Source organism: Camarhynchus parvulus, chromosome 10 (genome assembly GCF_901933205.1).
Source record: "Camarhynchus parvulus chromosome 10, STF_HiC, whole genome shotgun sequence".
Classification (NCBI taxonomy): Eukaryota; Metazoa; Chordata; class Aves; order Passeriformes; family Thraupidae; genus Camarhynchus; species Camarhynchus parvulus.
The window spans coordinates 7,372,718-7,394,168 of NC_044580.1; the positions used below are offsets into that span (position 1 = coordinate 7,372,718).

Genomic DNA, 21,451 nt, shown 5'->3' on the forward strand with positions numbered 1-21,451 from the left:
TATAAAACAATGTATGTTACCTTGTTTTTCAATACTGCAGTGCTTTTAGCTTTTCCATAGTTCTACAGTCTTAAATATAAGAAGAGATTGTAATTATTGTCACGTCTTAAAATATTTCTTTAAAGTCTGTAAATTTATTTTTACTGTTCCTTATTCACATAAACAGATACAAAAAAGAAGATAAGTGGGAAATAGAACTACTGTTGCTTTGGCCCATTTTTTTCTGTTTCTTGTAATCCTTTTGCAAGGCAGATAATGAGTTTTTAAGAAATATCACTAAGAACATTGAAAGAAATAAGCTTTTCCATTTTCTTCTGAAGTCTCAAAACATTAGCAGATACTAACAGATTTATCAGAAACTGTCTTAAAAACAGGGTAGCAACCATGGCAAACGCTTTCCAAGAGCAGGTGTTTCATTCTGTAATGTGCATAGACACTGAAAGGTAATTGTTTGCTAACCAGAGTCTTACTGCTAAGATTAAAGCTGGTATTGCTGTTATTGTACCTGAACCTGTAATTTAAGTTTTAAAATGTTATAAGGCCTTTAAAGAAATCAGCTGGAAATTTCTGATAGTTTTCTTTGATTTCAAGTGCTTGATAAAGACTTCTCTTGAAAAAAAATTCTTATTCCAGACAGAAAATCCAAGTATGGAGAGACCATATACATTTAAGGATTTTGTTCTTCATCCAAGAAGGTTGGTAAATACCGCATGGAAATTCTAATTTTTATACCTAAATAATGCTCTTAGATAATTAGTTGTAACTACATATGCATTTTCTAAGTTTTTGTGTTTCCATCAAAGAAATTTGAGTAGCCATTTCTAAGATATTGATGTTCTACTAAAAAGTCAGCATTATTTTAAATACTTACTGTATTCAGAAGTCTGAAGCCTCAATGCCATTGTAGAACTTAATGTAGATTATAGGAAGTCAAGCTTGTGTTGGAGCAGTTAAGGATAATCTTCTGGCTGTGCTTTTTCAGCTATTTTGTTCTACAAGTGCACAGTAAGATAATTTTATTTTCTCTTCTGCAGCCATAAATCAAGAGTTAAAGGCCACCTTAGATTAAAAATGACTTACTTACCTAAAAACAATGGGTCTGAAGAAGAAACCACAGAACAGGCTGAAGAATTAGAGGTGGGAAAAAATGTGTTTATTGCTGAAAAATGAATGTTAGGAATCACTAAGCTATAGTTTGTTTTAGAAACAAACCAGTTAAATGTGATTGCTTGTATTGTGCATACAATTTAAAGTGTTGAAGTTTCTGTTGTAGGTACTGTTTAATGTTTTTTGACCCCAGACATCTAACATCTCTGATTTTAGAATTTCAACTCTCTCCAATCCATAGGGAGATTTTGATCTTACCTACCATGTGTATGTGATCTTTTTAAGCACATCCAGTGTAGATTAATGGATTTATTTTCCAAACTTAACTCTATTCGGCATTACCAGCTTTGCTGTAATTAAACTTTGTTACAGAAGGGTGTGTTCACCTGCCTCATACATTTGCAGCATATTATGAAATGACAATATTTAAGCTTTTAATGTATTCTGTGATTGATGTTTATTTTCATGGAATTAACAACTTCTGGTACTAATATATTTAAGCATCTTGAGTTAAAAATAAGATTTCTGCATGCATAATATGCCCTGTCATTTTTTATAAATAAACACACTAAAACAAGAGTAAAATGTACTGACTTAAGACGAACTACACCTTAAAAGGGGGAGTGGCTTGAAAAAATTAAGGTATGTTTTTCAACTTCTGTAATATTAAAGGTAGTTATATTGTGCCTTTCAGCCTGGGTGGATTATATTGGACCAACCAGAGGCTGCTAGCCAGCCACAACAGCAGCAGCAGGAATCTCCTCCACTGCCTTCAGGCTGGGAAGAAAGACAAGACATCCTCGGCAGGACCTACTATGTCAATCATGAATTCAGAAGAACACAGTGGAAAAGACCAACTGCACAGTAAGTCTCTGAGTCTGCAAATTCTAGTCTTATATTCACCCTAGTTACATTGAAAGCAAGGAGAAATAAAATATGAACAGCTTGAAAATTAGTAGAGAGCTTTACCTCACTTCACTTGGAAGCCCTCATGCAGTGGTCACTGGCTAGTGAGCATTTTGACTGTACTGTGCTCTGGAAGTATGTGTTCAAATAGAAACTGGTTGTAGCTGGAGAAATAACAACTATAGGAATGGAAGATAAATGATTTTTCAGTTTTCAACCTGTTTTCTTCCTTCCATCAGGGCCTTTTTTTTTTTTGGTTTTCCCCCCACCCCGGAATGCTGCCTGTTTCTTTAGCTTGCAGTTCACATTGACATAAATGCTTATTCATCTTAAACAGTTTACATTAATTTATATAGTCCAGACTGTTTCTTTTTCTTCTGCCAGAATGACTGTGATGTATATTTTTGCTGTTAGCCTGGCTTACTGTTGAAAGATAAACTCAGGCTGCTGTGAGCTGACTTGTCCCACCCTGCCCCTGCAGGGACAGCGTGGCTGTTGCAGACCTCGGCAGTGTGCAGCTGGAGGCGCAGCACGTGTTCACTCACCGGCGACAGATATCCGAGGATACGGAGAGCGCCGACAACAGAGATTCCCCTGAGGTAAAACAATACAGCTCAACTGATGTCTTTCTGAAATGCAACTGGTGGTTTTAATCTAGCCTACTCAGAAAGCTTGTCTTAAATAATTGTAACTTGCAACTACTTTTAAAAATGTTTTCCCTTTGTTTTCCTTTTAAAGAGCTGGGAAATTATAACTGAAGATGAGGCAACAATGTACAGCAATCAGAATGTTCAAATACCTCTCTCGCAGAGCAGCTGTGATATACAGAGTCATCTTGCAGAAGAATTGAGTAACAGACTTACTACCTCTGGAAGTCCAGCTACTGGCCAGTCAACAGCCTGCACTGTAAATTATTTTTCTACTTGTTTTGATAGAATTAGATCCATAAATCCTTTATTTAGGAATTATATTTTTAATTTCATCTCAAATGCACACACTTTAAGAATAGTCTTCTTGCTGTAGAATCCCATCTAAGCAAGCATTTTCTTCCTCTCTGCTTTGCTTATATGGAATTCTGCCTGAGGTTAAAACAGATTTGTGTGAACTATTTTTCAGTCTGTAAATCTACCTCTTAGCCTAGTGTTATAGAGCGCTGAAAACTACGAATGAAAAAATCTGTTTCTTAAAAGCTTATTTCTAAGGGAGTTGTGCTATGTGAGTTACTTTTCCAATTAGAAAAAGTTCTAAGATTGACCATTTTTCATTCTGAATATTGGGATAAGGTTTTATGATTGGGTTGTGTAAACCTGCTGCTTCCTTAGCAGCAAAACAGGGAGCTTGGAGTTCCACAGCCCTTGTGCCAGCTGTGGAACTTGCCAGACCTCTGCATGAGGCTGTTCAGCTTGCTAGCCCAGCAGAAAACTACTCTCTCTTCCCCAGTGCTGCTCTTTTGCAGTTTGAACAACTGAAACAGCATGCTAGGGTGTCTGACAAATGCTACAGTAGCAGAGGGAAAACAGCAGGAGCATGTAGCCAGGGTGAAACTCGACTTTTTGGTGGTGTGGTAGCAAGCAATTAAATAAGCTCAGCTGTCCTGTGAAACCCGAGCTCCACAAACAGCCTTGTAACCTGATATGTGACGTGAGAAATCCACTGTCCATTGAGGAAAGCCTTTAGAGGTGACCCAGGCCATCTAGTCTGTTAGATTTTGGTATTAAAATAATCATTAGTTTGTGTGATGTTAAGAATGCCCTTCCAAATGCAAATTTGGAATTGACAATGTTTATCTGAGTTTGTACAAATGTATGGCTAGTGTTGCTGGAAACAGTCAAGTGAGAGTAACGAGACTTCACTTGAGCTCTGCTGTTCAGCATTCAGTGGGTAGCAAAGAAACTGTTATTTCAGCTTGCTTGGGTGGCCTGAGCAAAGAAAGAAGCAGATGTTCAAATTATTTGCAAGAGTCAGCTAGAATGGCAGTGTTGCCTTTTTTCACCTGCATTACACCCCACTCCCCCACCAAAAAAACTTTAAAAGTTAGTAATGTCTTTTCTTTGAAGTACTTCAGTAGTATGTGGGTAGGGAAAAATCCTTCAAATAGCTGTGGAAATTCTGGAGCAAAATGAAATACAGGTATCTAATGAAGTAGAAGTGAGATCTAAATGTGGCTGTGGGCAGGAGGGTGGACACTTAGGCAAAGTCTAGGGACTTAATTGCTCTTCTCAAACTGATTATATCAGACTCTCATACCTTTTCATTATTGACCTAATTTACTCTCTGGAAAGTTGTGTTAGCTCTGCTCTATCACAGACTTTACTAACACAAAAACTTCTATACTGTAAACTCAATTGTACTGTAACTATTTGTAGTTAATGTGTTACATGCCAGAACATCTATTGGTGGAGTACTCTGAACTTTCACAAGCCTCTATCATTCTAAGATTATAATAGACTCTGTGAACTTGATGTTTCTAGCTGTTAAAACAAGAGGTTGAAAAATACGATATTAAATAATGTTTCAAAACAAATACCACACTTTGCTCAGGATGGAAACTGTAATAGCTTGAAGTGTGATAACCATTGCTGACTGTTTGCTGCCATCCTTAAAGCTGCAGTAATAGCTAATGTGTCATTCCTCTCCACTCCTTCAAGAACCATTCCAGCAGAAGAGGTAGTCTGCAGACATACAGACTTGAAGAGCAGCCCGCACATCCAGTGGTAAGTCATTTTTCAAAAAACACAGGCTTTTAGCTGTGTTAGCTGCTGACATTTCAAATGAGATTTGGCCTTCTTTGCCCAGCAGCTGTCCTAACAAAATGGCAGTTATGGGTCTAGTTCAGCTGTAAAGCTTCCATGTTTCAGCTTTGTTTAGCATTATCTTGATGCATAGCCTGCAGAAGGAAGTAGTCTTGCCCTGATGATGTGAGTTTCATTTTTCAAATGGTTTGCCTTCTAATTGTTTACTTCTAATTAAAAGCAATATCACATCCCATTATGCTTTTATGGTGACACTGCAAACTGTGATCTCATAGCCAGAAGTACTAGGCTGGATCAGCATAAACCAGGTGTATAAATGAATCCTTTAACATGAGGAGTTTGAATTTTGTGTAAACAAAAAAATAAAAATCTGTTATTTCATACTATTCAGAAAGGACTTAAATACTTCTTATCTATTATATCCAGCTCATAAAAGTAATAGAATATAGTTTTGTTGTTTTAAATTGACAGAGGAAAACCTTTTCACAGTAAGTTTCATTGTTTCCTTAATTGTTTTTTGTCTGTTATCACTAACATTTAGTTACTGCCTACTTCATCTGGGTTACCCCCAGGCTGGGAAGAACGACAAGATGAAAAAGGAAGGTCGTATTATATAGATCACAATTCTAGAACCACTACCTGGATAAAACCAGTTGTACAGGTACTGCCTGTCTTCAATTTACTGATGTTTGTATTCATTGAACCTTTTAAACATCTCATGTAATAGAAGTGGGGATGGCTTTGAAATAGAACATGTGAAAGGCATAAAGTGTGAACTACCACATAAAATAGCTGAGAGACTGCATGGAGAGTTAGCAGCAGTAATGTTCATGGCAGTCACTCTCCCTTCTGGAGAGTGGTAGCTTACTGAGGAGGCTGGAAAGCTTCTGTAAGCCTTCACCACAATCAGTGATTGTTAGTCAGTGTGGTTGATATCATGGAATCTGTCAGGGACTTGCTTTATGAAACTGCTTTCATGAGTCAAAATATGGGTTAATAGAAAAAAAGATACTGCTTTCCAGGGCTTTGATTTGATAGGATGTTTTTGATCATTTACCATAGATTGCTGCGGAAACAAGTCAGGCATCAGCTGCACAAAGTATTTCTGTAGCAAGACAGCCACAAGCAACATCAAGTGATTCATCACAACAGTCTTCTCAGCAGCAGCCTGAAATGGAGCAAGGATTTCTCCCTAAAGGCTGGGAAGTCCGACATGCACCCAATGGGAGACCATTCTTTATTGACCACAATACCAAAACTACAACATGGGTAATGCAAAACTGTTCTCATGAACTGAAATTCTAGTTCCTCTTGAATCAAAACTTGGCTGCTTTCAGCAAGCTTCCGTATGTTTCTTTAGTGCCAAGATAGCTGGGTCTGTCTGTTCAGGAGCAGTCAGATCATGGTGCTAATAAACAGTCCTGTACAGGCCATGGAGATGGACTCCATGATCTTTGTGGGTCCCTTCCAACCCAGAATATTCTGTGTGAGTCTGAGTGATCTGTAATAAAAATGCCAAGTTATAATACTTGTCATGAGTAGAAGATTATCAATTTTACTAATTTATTGGTACTTGAAAATTGAGCTTGGAAGGAGGAAAACCAGAATCTGCTTCACAGATATAAGCCCCTCCCAAATTACATTGCAGAACTGTGGTAGCTTATAGGAGCTGTTCACAGAAATGAGTTCTGTAAATATACCTTCAACAGGAAATCCATTACCTTGAATTTATCACGGGACACAAGACAAATTTCTGTGAATGCTTAGGAGAGCAGAGCAGGTGCAAGTGCTATATGGATGAGGGAACTGTAGAGCTGCAGTTCCACAGAGGGGCACTGCACGCCACTTGGCGGTGCTGCTAGATGGGCTTAAGCATCTCCAGAGTAAGTCAGTGTTACTGTCAGGTAGAAGGGAAAGAGAGATGCATGAAATTGATTTAAATTGGGTATTCTTTTCTCCAGGTAGATGAAAAGAACTCATATAACACAACCACCTTCACCCTAGCTCCCACAAAAAACCTCAACCTGTCAACCAGACAACAAAAAACCCCACCAAACCCAAAAAGTATAAAGTTTGTCAGAAATCATGTGGAAAGAGTAATTCAACTCAATTACACAAAAACTGAATTGAATGAGGGATTTATGTTTCTATATATGTAAATAAAATGAAGCGAGAGGTTACTAGAAGATGATTGTAAATTACTGGAGGACTGAGAATTCACAAGGATTCCTCTGGCTGCAGAATATGCAGCCATTACCTAATTAGTACTAGGCATATTCTTGACAAAATCATTAATAAAAACAAAACAAAAATTAAAAGCAAAACAAAACAGCAAAAGGATTTTAACATGCTGCTTGTTTTCTTTTCAAAGGAAGATCCAAGACTGAAAATTTCTGCTCATCCAAGGAGAAAGACTTCCCTAGATCCAGTTGACCTGGGCCCATTACCAGTAAGTAAACCATTTTATACTTGTTTTGCAGATGAAACAATTTAACTATTTAAGTTAGCATTATTGAAATTTGCACATGAGAAAATGCTGCCTGCTTTCTTCCTTCAAAAATACTGGTTTGAATTTCAGTGCTGGCAGTAGATGGGAGAGGAATGCCCACAACTACAGATCATGTTGAGTTCTATGCACACTATATGATCAGAAATTCATAATAAAAATGTAATTAAAAAGTGTAATAAAAGTGTTGTCTTTTTACAGCCAGGGTGGGAAGAGAGAACTCACACAGATGGAAGAATATTCTTCATAAACCACAGTATGTACAATGTAGTATTCTTCCCTACTCATCATTTTATTTGTGACCATTATTTGAATTAATGGAACTAATTAAAAATTTTCTTGCAGATACAAAAAGAACACAATGGGAGGATCCTCGACTGCAGAATGTGGCAATAACTGGACCAGTAAGCTTTCCTAATGTAGATTTTCATTTTCTTCAGAAATACTGTTAATAGAATCGAAATAAACTCTTGTTATTTATCAGTTAGTCTAGAAAGTGAAACTTCCAGGGTGTCTGAACAAAGCATTTTTATTTTATTTCTTTTTAAAAACTGTTCAGAGAGCTTTCTAGGGAAATGGTCTTTAAATGCCAGAAAGGAAAAGCAGTTCCCATGGTAGTAAGAAAGTTTCCTTATAGACTGGAGTGAGGACTTTGAAATGTGTAAGGAAATCTTATTTCTTGTCCACACTAGCTCAATTCATGAAGTAAATTTGAGAAAAAAAGAAGAAAAAATTTAAAAAAAGGGCTTCAAGAGGAATTAAATTGATTTTCAACTGGAAAATAATTATCCAGCCTCAATACTTAATCTGAAGTGTGAAATTACCAGAACTAATTGCAAAGATGGTTTGCATTATAATTATAGATGGGTTTTAGTGTTCAGCTGATATCTGTGTTTATTAATAGCCTGCATATGTAAACAACCTTCCCTGTCCATGGAAAATAGAGGTGTTTGTAGCCAGGTCTCTCATGATCCAGCAGGGAAATGGACGTCACCAAAGGCATTTTGGTCACTTTGATCTGGGCCACTCAGGGATCTCAGGCAGTTCCATCAGCTAATGGGGAAGTACAGCATGAATTCTGTGGATCTGATCTGAGCAGAGAAGTGCTTTTCATTCCTGGTGTTTATAAATTTGGAAGTTTCCCCTGGCACTCAGTAAAACATGTATTCCTGTTATCTCAGAATTTAAATGGCTTGTCTGTGTTTCACAAGACACACAAGACTTTTTTCCTTTTTTTTTTTCCCCAAAGGCTGTGCCTTACTCCAGGGACTATAAGCGGAAGTATGAATTCTTCAGAAAGAAATTGAAGAAACAGGTCAGTAATCAGTAGGAATCCAGCAGAAGGTTATGAAACTTAGGCCCCTAAACAAGGGAAAGCAAGTTTACAGGGAAGGTAAATTTACTGTCTGATCACAAATACATTTGTGAAGCACTAACTTCATAACAATTAGCATTTGCTCTAGCAGCAGGGTTTGTGATTTTATGCGCTGATGAAGACTGTAAGCAATCTAATTTAAAAAGTAGAAATTCTCAAAGGTTACAATGTCATGACCCTGAAAGTAAGACTGACAACAGAAAAGTTTGGAAATCACTGATCAAACATGGAATAGTTTTTGAAAGTCAGAATATGGAAAGTTCTCAGAATAGATTTTAGTCTGTCTATGTAGAAATCTCTGCTGTTGTCACGATCAGGTTGGATGACTGCAATAAATTGTTACAGCCTTAAAATCTGAAGTTTATGGATCTTGTTTCCAAACTCTAGTTTGAAGTGGCAGTGCCAGGTATATTTATAACATGTAGCATAAAAGACTGTAAATAGCATCTGGACAGCTAGATAACAATGAGTCTGCACAAGTTCAATCAAATTTTACATCCTTGGGAGGTATTTTATATATAGAATAACCTTTGGGTTTAGATCCATGCTTCACCTACCTGCCAAGTCTGCCTGTGCACTTTGAGCTGCATGTAAGTCGCACACAATTATAAATGCACCTTGTTTTTTGTGTCCTAGTAAAACAAGATTGACATTCCTTCAAGTGTCAGTATCTTAGTCTGAGATAGAGAGCTCAGCCACACAATACAATTGTGGTAGTTTAAGAATTAAATACAACTGTAGATTTTGTCTCAAGTAAGAGAACAGGATGCCTAGGCTCATAGAATATTGAACTAGAAGGTGAAATAAGTCAGGTAAAATGGTTCCAGATAATTTTATGTGTCAACTGTGAGCTGTTTTTAATCAAGTGTGTAATATGATAGATGTCCAGTGTCAGAAGACACTTGCTGCATGCAGAGCAACTGCCCATATGCTGTTACTAGTGAGAACTTTAACTGTATTTTCTTAGCATGAAATAGAAGTTAGCATCTGAAATTTTCTTTGCTAGTTGAATTGTAGATAAATGGAGCCTCTTTTCAATCATACTCTGTTATATTTCCAAGCTATGTAAGGAAACAATTTCTGTGTTCTCTTGGTCTATTTTCAGAATTTGCATATTCTGCAAAACTCTTAAGATGTTGGGTTTTGTTTCTTTATTTTCCTTATTCTTTATTTTCATGTTTCTCTTTTTTAGAGTGATATTCCAAATAGGTTTGAAATGAAAATTCATCGCACAACAATCCTTGAAGATTCTTACAGAAGAATCATAGCTGTAAAGAGAGCAGATTTCCTTAAAGCAAGACTTTGGATTGAATTTGATGGTGAAAAAGGTTTAGACTATGGAGGAGTTGCCAGGGAATGGTTCTTCCTTCTCTCTAAAGAAATGTTTAATCCTTATTATGGATTGTTTGAATATTCAGCTACGTAAGTAATACCACTCTGGAAGATGTGAAAACTTAGGAAAAGAAATTGTATTTCTTGTACCTTCTTTAAAAATGGGGTTCCTGCTGCCCTTGCAAATGTACCAGAGGGTTTAATTGATAATAACTGCAACAATCTGCACCCGGTTGCTTGCCAGAAGAGTAACGTGGAAACAATATTGTGAGGTTTTTGTACAGCAGTCTAACATAAGCCACGGCATTTTTGCATGGACAAGCACGTGCTTGCAACCATCTCCTGCATACAGAAGAGGCACTGTGTAACCATAATGCAGAGAATGTTACCTTGCTTTAAAATGAATGGGAGTTAATCCCTTCTCTTTGGTTTATCTCCAACTTACTGAGGTAGTTCCTGGTGGTTGTTTCTGATATGCTAATAGTCTTCTATTATGTATTGTTTAATATTAGATATCATCATGAAAAGCAGTAGCTGATTTAATAAGTGATGTCTTTCAGATCTTCACATGTGAGACTGGTCCAATAGTACAACATTTTTGTTTTTCTTTCTCTTCCCTGTTCCTTCCTTCAACTCTTCAGAGATAACTATACTCTGCAGATCAATCCGAACTCTGGGCTTTGCAATGAAGATCATCTCTCTTATTTCAAGTTTATAGGTCGTGTGGCTGGAATGGCTGTTTACCACGGTAAACTTTTGGATGGTTAGTATTTATCTTATGTAATGTGATATTCAGATTAATATTGCATGTGTTTTGAGTCTTAAGTTATATCTGTTAAATTTATTTCTTCTTCTTTAAAGCCTTTTTTATTCGTCCTTTTTACAAGATGATGCTCCAAAAACCAATAACACTACATGATATGGAGTCTGTGGTATGTAATTTGCTTTATCATGTTGACAAATTTAATGTTAATGTATAATTTTTATGTATATATCTATATATAATACCTATATATCTATAATCTACATTTTGAAGGTTGAAAATTCACAATTCAAAGATATCTTAGCCTACATCTTTTATAAGTCCATAAGTTGTATAGGAATTAAAACTTCCAATGAAAATCAAAGACCTAGGCTCAGGTTCAAGTCAGTTAAGCTGTGTTGGAAACTAGAACCTAAACTTTCTGTGATGTTTTCTTAAAATGTTTTAGACACTGAGATTGTTAAAATAGAATATAAATATTTTCAGGATTTATCTTAACCTGTTTTTTAAATTAGTTTCTTTCTTTCATTATAAAAATTAATAATTTCAGGGACTGAAAATAGTTGAGTAATGTTACATATTTTTAGAGGAAAACACATCCCTTAGACTTTTCTTGTTTGGTTGGTTCCCTGATAATGGCTCTTATCTAGAATGCTCATGGACAAAGTGATTTTTATTCTATCTTTTGAATCTGTTACTGGTTTTGCTGCCCTTTAAGATTACAGCAGGCAGTTACTATCTGTTTCTGAGTAATAGATTTATAGATGTGTCCTGATTTTTTTTGTTTTGATTTTGTTTTGTTTGGTGCTCTAGAATGATGGAATGGTTTGGGTTGCAAGGCAGGGACACCTTCCACTAGAAGGGTGTGGCACCAAGCCCTGTCCAGCCTGGCCTTGGACACTTCCAGGGATGGGGCAGCCTGTGGAAGTGACTCACCATACTCACAGGGAAGAATTTCTTAATATCCAAGCAAAATCTGCCCTCCTCATCCTGTCACTACACTCCCTCATAGAAGGTCCCTCACCATCTGTTCTATGGCTCCTGTATTGGTGCTGGAAGGTCTCCTGGAGCCTTCCTTCTCCAGGCTGAGCACACCCAGCTCTCCCAGCCTGTCTCCAGAGCAGAGGTGCTCCAGCCCTCACAGCATCTTGGTGGCCTCCTCTGGACTTGCTGCAGCAGCTCCATATCCTTATGCTGGGGGCCCAGAGCTGGGCACAGCTGAGTAGAGGGACAGAATCACCTCCCTCGACCTCCTGATCACACTGCTTTGGATGGAGCCAATGTGTGGTTGGCTTTATCTTAAGTTTCATTTCCTAAGGTTCTTTGTAGTAATGCCTGACAATAAAAAGAAGATAAATAGAGGGTGAGAGACAAGAGAAGAGTTCAAATTATAGCACTTCAGATAGTGCTATACCATCTTACCACCATTTTGCTATTGGAGACATTTACATAGATTGCTGAGCAATCAGGTTTTAAAGGTCTTCAGAGCTTTGTACAACTGCAGTGTCTCTGTATCCAGTATAGGATTACCCTAGGCAGAAGTGTTCACTGGGCTGTCATGGAACCTCTTGCAGTTTATAGGGTGGCTACTTTATTTAGCATTTACTCTTTTGTAATTTTCTCTTAGGATAGTGAATATTACAATTCTCTGAGATGGATTCTTGAAAATGATCCAACAGAACTGGACCTCAGATTCATAGTTGATGAAGAGCTTTTTGGTCAGGTTAGTATGTTCATGTAATGTGGAGTAGAAAAAACATGGAAGAAAATACTTGACCTGTGGAATTAGGGGATTTTATGTGTATGGTGTTAAGAAAACCCCTTCACTCCCTCAACTCTTTCCACTCACGTGGTGAGTGCATTTCAGCCTGGTGTGATAAAGGACTTGGAAATGAGCAGAACTTAAAAAAATTGCTTGTGCTTTTTTGTTGAATACTACTTGCATTGAAATGTAGCTATTGCTGTGATGGCAACCAAGACTAAGATATCCATAGTCCATGATTTGATCTGGAGTAGAGGTTGGGTTTATGTGATTGGCTGGAAAGGATGAGTTCCTTTGGAAAATGCTGGAATTGCTGGGAGATAACAACATGTTTCCTTTCTCTTAAGATGTACTAGAAACCTATAGAATAAACAAGTTTGTTATTGCATACAAAGCTGTTTAAGATAAGTCATATAGAAATACCACAGGTCTTGAGTAAAACTTCCAAATTGCAGTTGCCAGCTAGATCTAAGGATAATAACCTTCATGGTCTTATGTAACAGCAGTGATCCTGAGAAGAAACAATGAAAATGTACATCAGCGATAACTGAAAAGAGATATTTGTCTTCTGAGGTTCTAGTATTATAAGTCACTTTGTAACAGAGATGTATATTGATTCACTTGCTGGGATGATTGCTGAAGTGGTTTCTGTAATTGTTTTTCCTTGAGATTTGGAATGAGGGCTGGGTCATGGAATATGCATTTAGAGAAGTGTGCCTTTCTGTGAATCTGTATGCAGTCTTGGGTGGTGTGCTGTAGCAGGTCAGAAAAGGAGGTTTCCCATTGCACCCCTTAATAATACATCTTTTTTTTTAAAAAATGTACCACATTCTGTTTATTAGGTGACCTGTGTGACTGGATCTGCAGTCTTCAAGAGTTGCATGAATTATTTAATATTAACATAGGAATTCTGTTATATATTCACCTTGTTTAAGACCTGTTCTGTGCATTGCATTTAGACCCATCAACATGAACTGAAAACTGGTGGATCAGAAATAGTTGTCACCAACAAGAACAAGAGAGACTACATTCAGTGAGTAGTGGCTGCTGTGTGCAATGTACCTCACTGGATTGCCCTCTAGCACAGGGGCTCTGTGTTAGCTTTATTTATAAAAGGAAGTTGTTGCTTTGTATATAAATCACTTTTATTTTAAATGTGGTTTTGTTTGGGTTTTTATTTTTTTGCAGTCTTGTAATTCAGTGGAGATTTGTGAGCCGAGTACAGAAACAAATGACAGCCTTTAAAGAGGTACAGTTCTAATTACAAAATGAATTCTTCTAAGAGTTTGTTGTATCTGATATTTTTGGACACCCTGAAGACTCACTAATAATTTTGTTTAAAGTATTAGAAAAGACAGCGATACTGTTTGTAGTGTCAGCTTTGAATTATTTCAGAGTTAAAAATATTTTGCTATGTTTTAACTGAGGTGTTTAATTCATCTTGAAAAATTTGCTTATTTCTCAGTCCTGACTGACAGCTTTAGCTGCAGAGCAAGCTATTTAAAGACCTCTGCAGAAATTAAACTTAATTTAATTATATGAGTTTGATTTAAACTAGGCAATTTACCCTTTTTTGTACCAATTGTATTACATAGATGATATTCAGACTTCCATACTTATCACTCAGTATTGCACAGTAAAGATGTGAGAAATTAATTAAAAGTACTGTAATGAAACTGAGGACTACTGGTGTCCAAACATCTGTCTTTGATATATTGCTTTGGCTGTGTTTACCAAAGCCTCTCAATATCCTTCTTCGTGACTAAAAACTAAAATAATGTTGCCTTGATTTTTACAAATTTCCCTCATCTTTTTTAGGGCTTTTTTGAACTAATACCACAGGATCTGATTAAAATTTTTGATGAAAATGAGCTAGAGGTAGGTGTATCATGGAAAAGAGAACAAATTATGTTGAAACTTTAGTTTACTGACTTAAACTTTGGTGTTGTTTGTTTGGTTTTTTTATCTGTGTAGTTATTAATGTGTGGATTGGGAGATGTGGACGTGGCTGATTGGAAACTACACACAAAATACAAAAATGGCTACAACATAAACCATCAAGTAATACAGTGGTTCTGGAAGGTATCGTGAAGTTCTAATATTTTCTTCTTGAAAATGTGTTCAAAAGCTGCTGCCTTTCTGCTAGTTTATAGTTCGATTCATTAAAAGGTTAGGTAAATATTATCTGACCATTAAAATTCCTGAGAAAATAAGAAAACTAAAGGTGAGATGCATGGTAAGAATGTAAATGCAATACTGATGATTGCTTTTTCAAAAATATCCCTGTCTGACTGGGGTTAAAAATATTTGTGTAGGTTTTCCTGGCATGGTTACACTAAAGAGGTGTTAAACTCTTCTGTTTAATAAATTACAGGAATTTGGCTTCTAGTTCATAACATAAGAAACTTCAAAGAAAGTAGGGGGCCCAAATCTTCAAGGGAAGCATTTTAACAGCCTGCTAAGCCAGTAACCATGCTCTTGTTACAGTGCCATTAAAAAATTGTTGACTTCATAGCTTTAAGCAATAGGCAATGAATTAGACTGTGTGTGTCACTAAAAAAAAAACCATATATATTTCATAGATAATGATTTAGAGGTAGAGAATATTTTGCATAAGTCTATTAGCTTAAAACCTTAATTTAAAATTAAATCTTTAATTGTAATCATTATCATACATAGGCAGTCTTAATGATGGACTCTGAAAAGAGAATAAGATTACTTCAGTTTGTTACTGGCACATCACGTGTTCCCATGAATGGGTTTGCTGAGCTGTATGGTGAGTACTTAAGATTATCTTCACAATTAAGTAACAAAGAACCCGATACCAGCGTTGTCCTGATGTTTGACTTCAGGCATTGTCAAATTTTTTTTTAAATTTTGTTTTAAAATTTAGTATGTACTGGCAGTTATAAGAAACAAAGTTAGAGAAGAGTACTTATCACCTTTCCCATGTTCTATATAGGAACATATTGGTTTAATTCTGGTTTTGAAGTTTCTAAATGTATAGGAGTTCTCAAATGAATGTGGATTTTTAAAGTTCTCAAGAGCTGCAAAAATCCCTGTTTAACACATGATTGAGCTTGAAGAAAATTCTCAGTTATCCAAGATCTGATTACAAAGACATGCTGGCATCAGCAGTTAACTTCAGTTCCACAACTGCTTTTATCTGCTCACAAGCCATGGTTGTACAGATGCAGTTGTTTGTAAGGATATACTCCAAAGGGGACCACTGAAATGTCACGAGTTAAACATAAAGTCAGAAGAAAAGTACTGAACCTGCAATGCTGAGACTGAGACAAGCAGAGGACAGCAGGGAGCAAATTTCAATAGCAAAGCCAGAAAAGCCACTGTGGGCAGGCAGACTGCAGGCAGGCAGATAGAGCAGCCCACAAAGGGTGGGGATGCTTGGCTTAGGGGAGGTCTGTTCTCAGCTGCCATCAGCTATTATGTTTTCTGATAGACTACTTTATTAAGGCTAAAAGTGCTTGAGATGCTGTGCAAGTGACTGAATTTGATTAAACATTTCTTTATTTTTTAAACAGGACATTAATTTGTTTATAAAACAAAAGGATTGTGAACAAAACCACCCATCTTGTGTTCCCATTTCTCCATCTCTTCATTTTCATCATAAATCACAGAATAATGAGGTTGGAAGAGACCTCTACAATCACTGAGTCTGAACTATGTCCTAACACCTCAACTAGACTATAGCACCAAGTGCCATGTCCAGTCTTTTTTTAAACACATCCAGAGGTGGTGATTCTACCACCTCCCTGGGAAGAGCGTTCCAGTACTTTATTATTCTTTTGGTGAAAATTTTTTTCCTAATATCCAACCTATACCTTCCCTAACGTAGCTTGAGATACTTGGTTTATTTTTTCTGTTCCATCAGTAAATGAGTTGTGAGTTGCAGTGGGAAGAGCAGTGTGCTCAGCAGGCTTAGCCATGTGTCTGCTGCTGCACCTGAGCCTTGGCATTGCTGGTGTTACAGCACCTGCTCATCACAGGGGAACCCAGTCAGAATTCTGCTACCCCAGGAGCTCTGCTTATTTGTCTAAGAACACTACTAGAGACAGAACTAAGAATTGATACAGGGAAAGAAACTGCTGAAGTTCTTGGCTTCTTTCTGCCCAGGGATTAGAATATGCTTGAGCAGTTTTCTGTAATTGTATTCACTCACTCATTAATGAAAAATTCAACCAGCAGTTGTCTTGCACAGTGCTTTGTTTGTTTCTCCTACAGTTATTTCTGCTTTAATGTGGTCAGCATGCTGTCCTTACTAAACGCCGGTAACAATGACATTTCCTGTACCTTGTGTTGAAAGAGCTGTACGTGGTTTTTCAGTGTTTTGCCGCTGCCGGGCCGTTCCCTTCCCCGCCCGCCGGCAGCGCTGGAGCCGCTGCCTGGCCGAGATCTCCCTCTCGTGGCACCGCCGGGCGCTCCTCTCCTCAAACTCCAGGGCTCCCAGCTCGGCAGCAAACCCAGCCGTGCTGGAGCTCCAGGGCCCGGAACAGACATGATCTGACATAGTGCAGCTTTTGTCTTTCTCGTTTTTTAACTGCAGACTTCTCCCAGCTTAAGGAAACAGTTGTAAAATACTCCTTGCATCTGCTTGGTGAGAATTGAGGATGCTGTAAGACAGTTCTTGAAGGACAGAGGGAGCTGGGGCTGTTTTTGCTAGCCAAAAAATGTTCTGTCAGATGCATAAGAACATCGTGGGAGTACACATATGATTGCTATATTTCCAAAAGTTCTCAGTTACTTTATTTTTGTTGCTGCATCAGAGCATTGGCTACTTTCTACCAGCTTATAAAACTTGGCACATGGTGATAAACATGTCTAAGTTTTTACATGCAAAATTTATAAAAGTATAAAAAAGTATAGAAACTTATAACAATAAAACTTATTTTATAATTTAATATAAAACTTTATAATTGTTATAAAAGTATAAAGTATAAAAGGTATAAAAACTTCAATGTCAGCTACTATGCAAATACATTTAGGTCTTAGGCTTCTGCACTTAAGATGTAAAAGTTTCTTGAAACTGAGGTATAGCAAGAAATAATTAAACTACAAGAAAATTGGGATTATTGACTATTAATTTCTATAGTCTGTATTTTATTCATATAGATAGCTCCTTCAGATGTCAGACCTGGATTACAAAACCCCCAAAATATGTCATCATTTGTATCTCTGATTATAGAAGGATTTCATAATAGGGTGAAAATTGATGGGTTCTTTTCTTCAGGTTCAAATGGACCACAATTGTTCACAGTTGAACAGTGGGGTACCCCTGAAAAACTGCCAAGAGCTCATACCTGGTGAGTATTTAATTCAGATAAATTATGACCTCTAGTATAAGTGATAAAATACTTAAGAGTTTTCATCTGTTTTTCAGCTTTAATCGCTTGGATTTGCCTCCGTATGACTCGTTTGAAGATTTATGGGATAAACTTCTTCTAGCGATTGAAAACACTCAGGGTTTTGATGGGGTTGATTAAGATACAGACATAAATTATGTTGGTCCAGTGCTGCAATTTCATTTTAACGGTTTACAAAGAAATCTGAATTTTCCAGGGACTACCATTGTATTTAGTCACATGGCTATTGAATCTTCATAGTGTGTAAAATAACTAAGTATTAAAAATCACTAACTTTTGAAAATGTATTTTGCATTTCCATAGTTTTGTGTATTTGCTGATACATGCAATATACACATTGGATCAGCCAGTGCCAAGTAAGTAAAAAACTAAAATGTTTTTAGCAGTTGCCTCATGTACAATATTTGAGACTGTCCTGCAGTAAACTGCTGAAGTAAAGCTGTGAAGAAATCTTTGCAGAGGATTTAAATTTGATTTGCTGCTTCAAGAGGAGCAACTGAAATTGTTAAACTGTTTTAAAAAAAACCCAGCCAAACAAAAAAAGCCAACAAACTTTGTGTATTACAATATCATCATTTGTGCTGCTTCAGGCTCTTTGCAACAGATCTGCCCAAAGCACCTTATAATTCAGCATATTAGATAAACATTGGAAAACATTTGTTTGCAGAACACCAACTTGCTACATTTGTTAGACTTCTGTTTCTAACTTGCTTTTGCTAAAACAGTGTAACAAACCCAAGATTTTTATACAAAACAGATAAGCAGCATAATTCTGACTTTTAATGAGAAATTATATCCATTTTTTGTTTGAATTTGTATACTGATGTTGGTTTATTGAGTGTTCATCACGTTTTTGGATAAATTTGTAGTTGAATGATAATATTTTCAATTCAGCCTTTTGCAACAAATCAATCTTAAAATGAAATTTGTATGGATATCACTCAGTATTTCGTTACTGATAGTTAGAGGCCTTTATTATCCATTCTTGCAGTATTGCACTACATAACAATAAAGAACATGTTTACAGGGTTTTCTGGGCCAAATTCAGCAGTCTGTTATGTGCAAACTCCTGAACTGCATGGAGGTTATGCACATTGATCAGGTGCAGAATTTGGTTCTGTGATATGTTTACAGGTTGCTAGTTTCTACAGCTGCATTTTTATATTTTTTTCTCCAGTGTTAGTCTAGAAACCAAATTTGTTAACACAGTATAACCAAAGTCATAACCAACAATGTGCAATTTATTGTAGATCAACTTGTCATATATAAATATTAGTTTGATTTTTTTTGTAAATGTGGGTCTTTTTTGTATTAATATTAACTTTTTTTTTTGGGCAAGTGCTGGTTAAAATGATTAGCAAAGTTGGTTCTGAAAGAAAAAAAAATTGGTTTGTATACCTGACTTGCTCAAATTTTAACATTTTATTACCAATATGATCTGAGGAAATGACAGTACCTAGCTTTGGCCACCAAATTTCTGTTTAGTCACAGTCTATAAATATGCAAGAAGGACGTGTAGCACATCTCTCTCTGAAGATATGTAAATTATGTAACAAATGTTAATGGGTCTTAAGGGATATTTAAAATCCCACTTTGTTTTATCCTTTGACTAGGTCATTAGGACTGAGAGTATTACATGTAAATAAAGGTAACTTATACAAATTTCCCAAATCTATATGCAGTTTTGTAAAACGTGAATGATATATCAGTAAATCTGTATAGATTTGAATGTAGCAGGTTTTGTTGCATACTTTAAAGTATAAAATAAGGATCCTGAGAGCAGTAAATAAAAGTTTATTCTAATAAGTTGTGATTGAGTTCTTTGAAGTGCAAATCGGTAATCTTGAAATAGCAAGAACTGAGTAATTTTTGTACTCCTAGGTAGGCCACGGCAGTAGTTCCACCACAACATGCTGCTGCTTTTGCAGAGCAGTGAAGATGCAGCAGTGCTGTTTCCTGGTGTTCTGCTCCTGAGATGTGCAGCCTTGCAAAAGCACACATTGTGTTTTTCTAGAAGCTCTGGGTCACTGTCAGCCTTCAGTGCATGGCCAGCCTAGAGATGCTGAGGCCACTGAGCAGGTGAGGCAGGGCCAGGCTCCTCCCTGCTCTGGGAACCTTCCTGGTAGGTGCACAGCTGGGTGGGTAGTGGGAGAGGGGCCCTGAAACCCTGCCTCAGCAGCAGGGAGTGCCCAGCAGCAGGTCCTTTCTGTGGGCTTTAAACTAAATTTGTGGGGGAGTGGTGATGGCGGCTTGTGCTTAATGGTGGTGGTGAGTATCATAGAATGGCCTAGGTGGGGAGGGGACCTTGAAGATCATCCAGTTCCAGCCCCCTGCCATTGGCAGGGACACCTTCCACCAGGCCAGGCTGCTTAAAGCCCCATCTAACCTGGCCCTGAACACCTCCAGGGATGGGGCAGCCACAGCTTCACTGGGCAACCTGTGCCAGTGCTTCATCATCCTCACAGTAAAGAAGTTTTTCCTAATATCTAATCAAAACCTACTCTCTTTCAATTTGAACTCTGTCACTACATGTCTTGCCTCATCTATCCTGTAAGTTCCCTTTTGGTATTGGAAGGTCACAGCTAGGTCACCTTGAAACGTTCTCTCTTCCAGAACAATCTCAATTCTCTCAGCCTTTCTTTAGAGGAGAGGTGCTCCAACCCTCTGGGACAGGGTGATGGGAGTGGGGCAGCCTTTGTGGAGGATGGCACAGGCTGAAGGGGGCCTGCCTTGTGTGCCTGAACACAGAGCAGCCAAGGAAAAGCCAGGGAGAGGAGTAAAAGACATGGCTCGTTGCTGGATGGAGTGAGGGCTGCAGAAGGGACAACAGGCTGGTGCAGACCCTTGTGGGAACATCCTGGTCAGGACTTGCCCTAGGCTGCTGTTTGTCATGAGGAAGGAGCAGGGTGGGTTTGGTAGCTTGTCAAGGAATTCTGGAATTGTAAACCCTGGCTCTTAGGGGAGACTAAATTCCCTCACAACTGTGGGCAGGGCAGTGCAAAGGGAAGCAACCTGGGAAGCTTCTGTAGGGGGTCATGGACAGCCAAACAAGGGTGCAGTCTTGGGCAACCAGGGAGATGCTCTTGGGATCTGCTACCTGTCCCTTTGCACTTGCATTTTCTGCCCATCAACCTCTGTATTCCCTGAAGCACATACACAGAGGGGGGGGGGGAAACTCCAGAGATGCTCCTGTGAACACCCATTTTTTTCACCAGAAGCACAGTTCTGCATGCCAGCTGTAGATTCCTTATGTGCCATTGCAGAGGAGAGGTTAACAGCTGCTTCCTTGTGAGCCAGCAAACCAGGTCCGTCCCACTGATTTCATTGCTCTTAACACCCAGCTGAGGTGCCAGGTGAGGGGTGAGGAAGAAGAGTTTCTCAGGCAGGTGAGAGCTAATCTGGGGGGAAAAATGGATATAGGGTTGATGTTTGGTAAGGGACTTCGTGCAGATGTGGTTAAGAAATATTGATCTATGAAGAAACTGAGAGATGAAAAAGATCTTGAGAAAAATGTACATTCTAGGGCAGGGGATGGATCACAACAGGAGGCAGAGGGTGGCTGCAAC

General features: G+C 37.8%; 1 protein-coding gene across 4 annotated transcripts in view; it reads left to right on the forward strand.

The window, feature by feature from the left end:
* The window catches only part of NEDD4 (NEDD4 E3 ubiquitin protein ligase), a 51,465-nt gene extending 31,599 nt beyond the window's left edge, over window positions 1–19,866 (forward strand). Inside the window, exons 7-29 of one of the 4 annotated variants that reach the window (XM_030955081.1) lie at window positions 634–695; window positions 1,035–1,137; window positions 1,802–1,971; window positions 2,495–2,612; window positions 2,752–2,919; window positions 4,662–4,727; window positions 5,308–5,427; window positions 5,829–6,035; window positions 7,138–7,215; window positions 7,474–7,528; window positions 7,618–7,676; window positions 8,522–8,587; window positions 9,840–10,069; window positions 10,621–10,742; window positions 10,841–10,911; window positions 12,370–12,465; window positions 13,464–13,537; window positions 13,693–13,753; window positions 14,323–14,382; window positions 14,479–14,586; window positions 15,184–15,280; window positions 17,753–17,825; window positions 17,903–19,790. In XM_030955081.1, the coding sequence (XP_030810941.1) occupies window positions 634–695; window positions 1,035–1,137; window positions 1,802–1,971; window positions 2,495–2,612; window positions 2,752–2,919; window positions 4,662–4,727; window positions 5,308–5,427; window positions 5,829–6,035; window positions 7,138–7,215; window positions 7,474–7,528; window positions 7,618–7,676; window positions 8,522–8,587; window positions 9,840–10,069; window positions 10,621–10,742; window positions 10,841–10,911; window positions 12,370–12,465; window positions 13,464–13,537; window positions 13,693–13,753; window positions 14,323–14,382; window positions 14,479–14,586; window positions 15,184–15,280; window positions 17,753–17,825; window positions 17,903–18,005 (2,367 nt within the window). In that variant the 3' untranslated portion in view covers window positions 18,006–19,790. Of the gene's footprint in view, window positions 1–633; window positions 696–1,034; window positions 1,138–1,801; window positions 1,972–2,494; window positions 2,613–2,751; window positions 2,920–4,661; window positions 4,728–5,307; window positions 5,428–5,828; window positions 6,036–7,137; window positions 7,216–7,473; window positions 7,529–7,617; window positions 7,677–8,521; window positions 8,588–9,839; window positions 10,070–10,620; window positions 10,743–10,840; window positions 10,912–12,369; window positions 12,466–13,463; window positions 13,538–13,692; window positions 13,754–14,322; window positions 14,383–14,478; window positions 14,587–15,183; window positions 15,281–17,752; window positions 17,826–17,902 lie in introns of those variants that run through there. The other 3 variants (XM_030955079.1, XM_030955080.1, XR_004061038.1) reach the window with 3 other exon arrangements.
* Window positions 19,867–21,451: the final 1,585 nt, after the last annotated feature.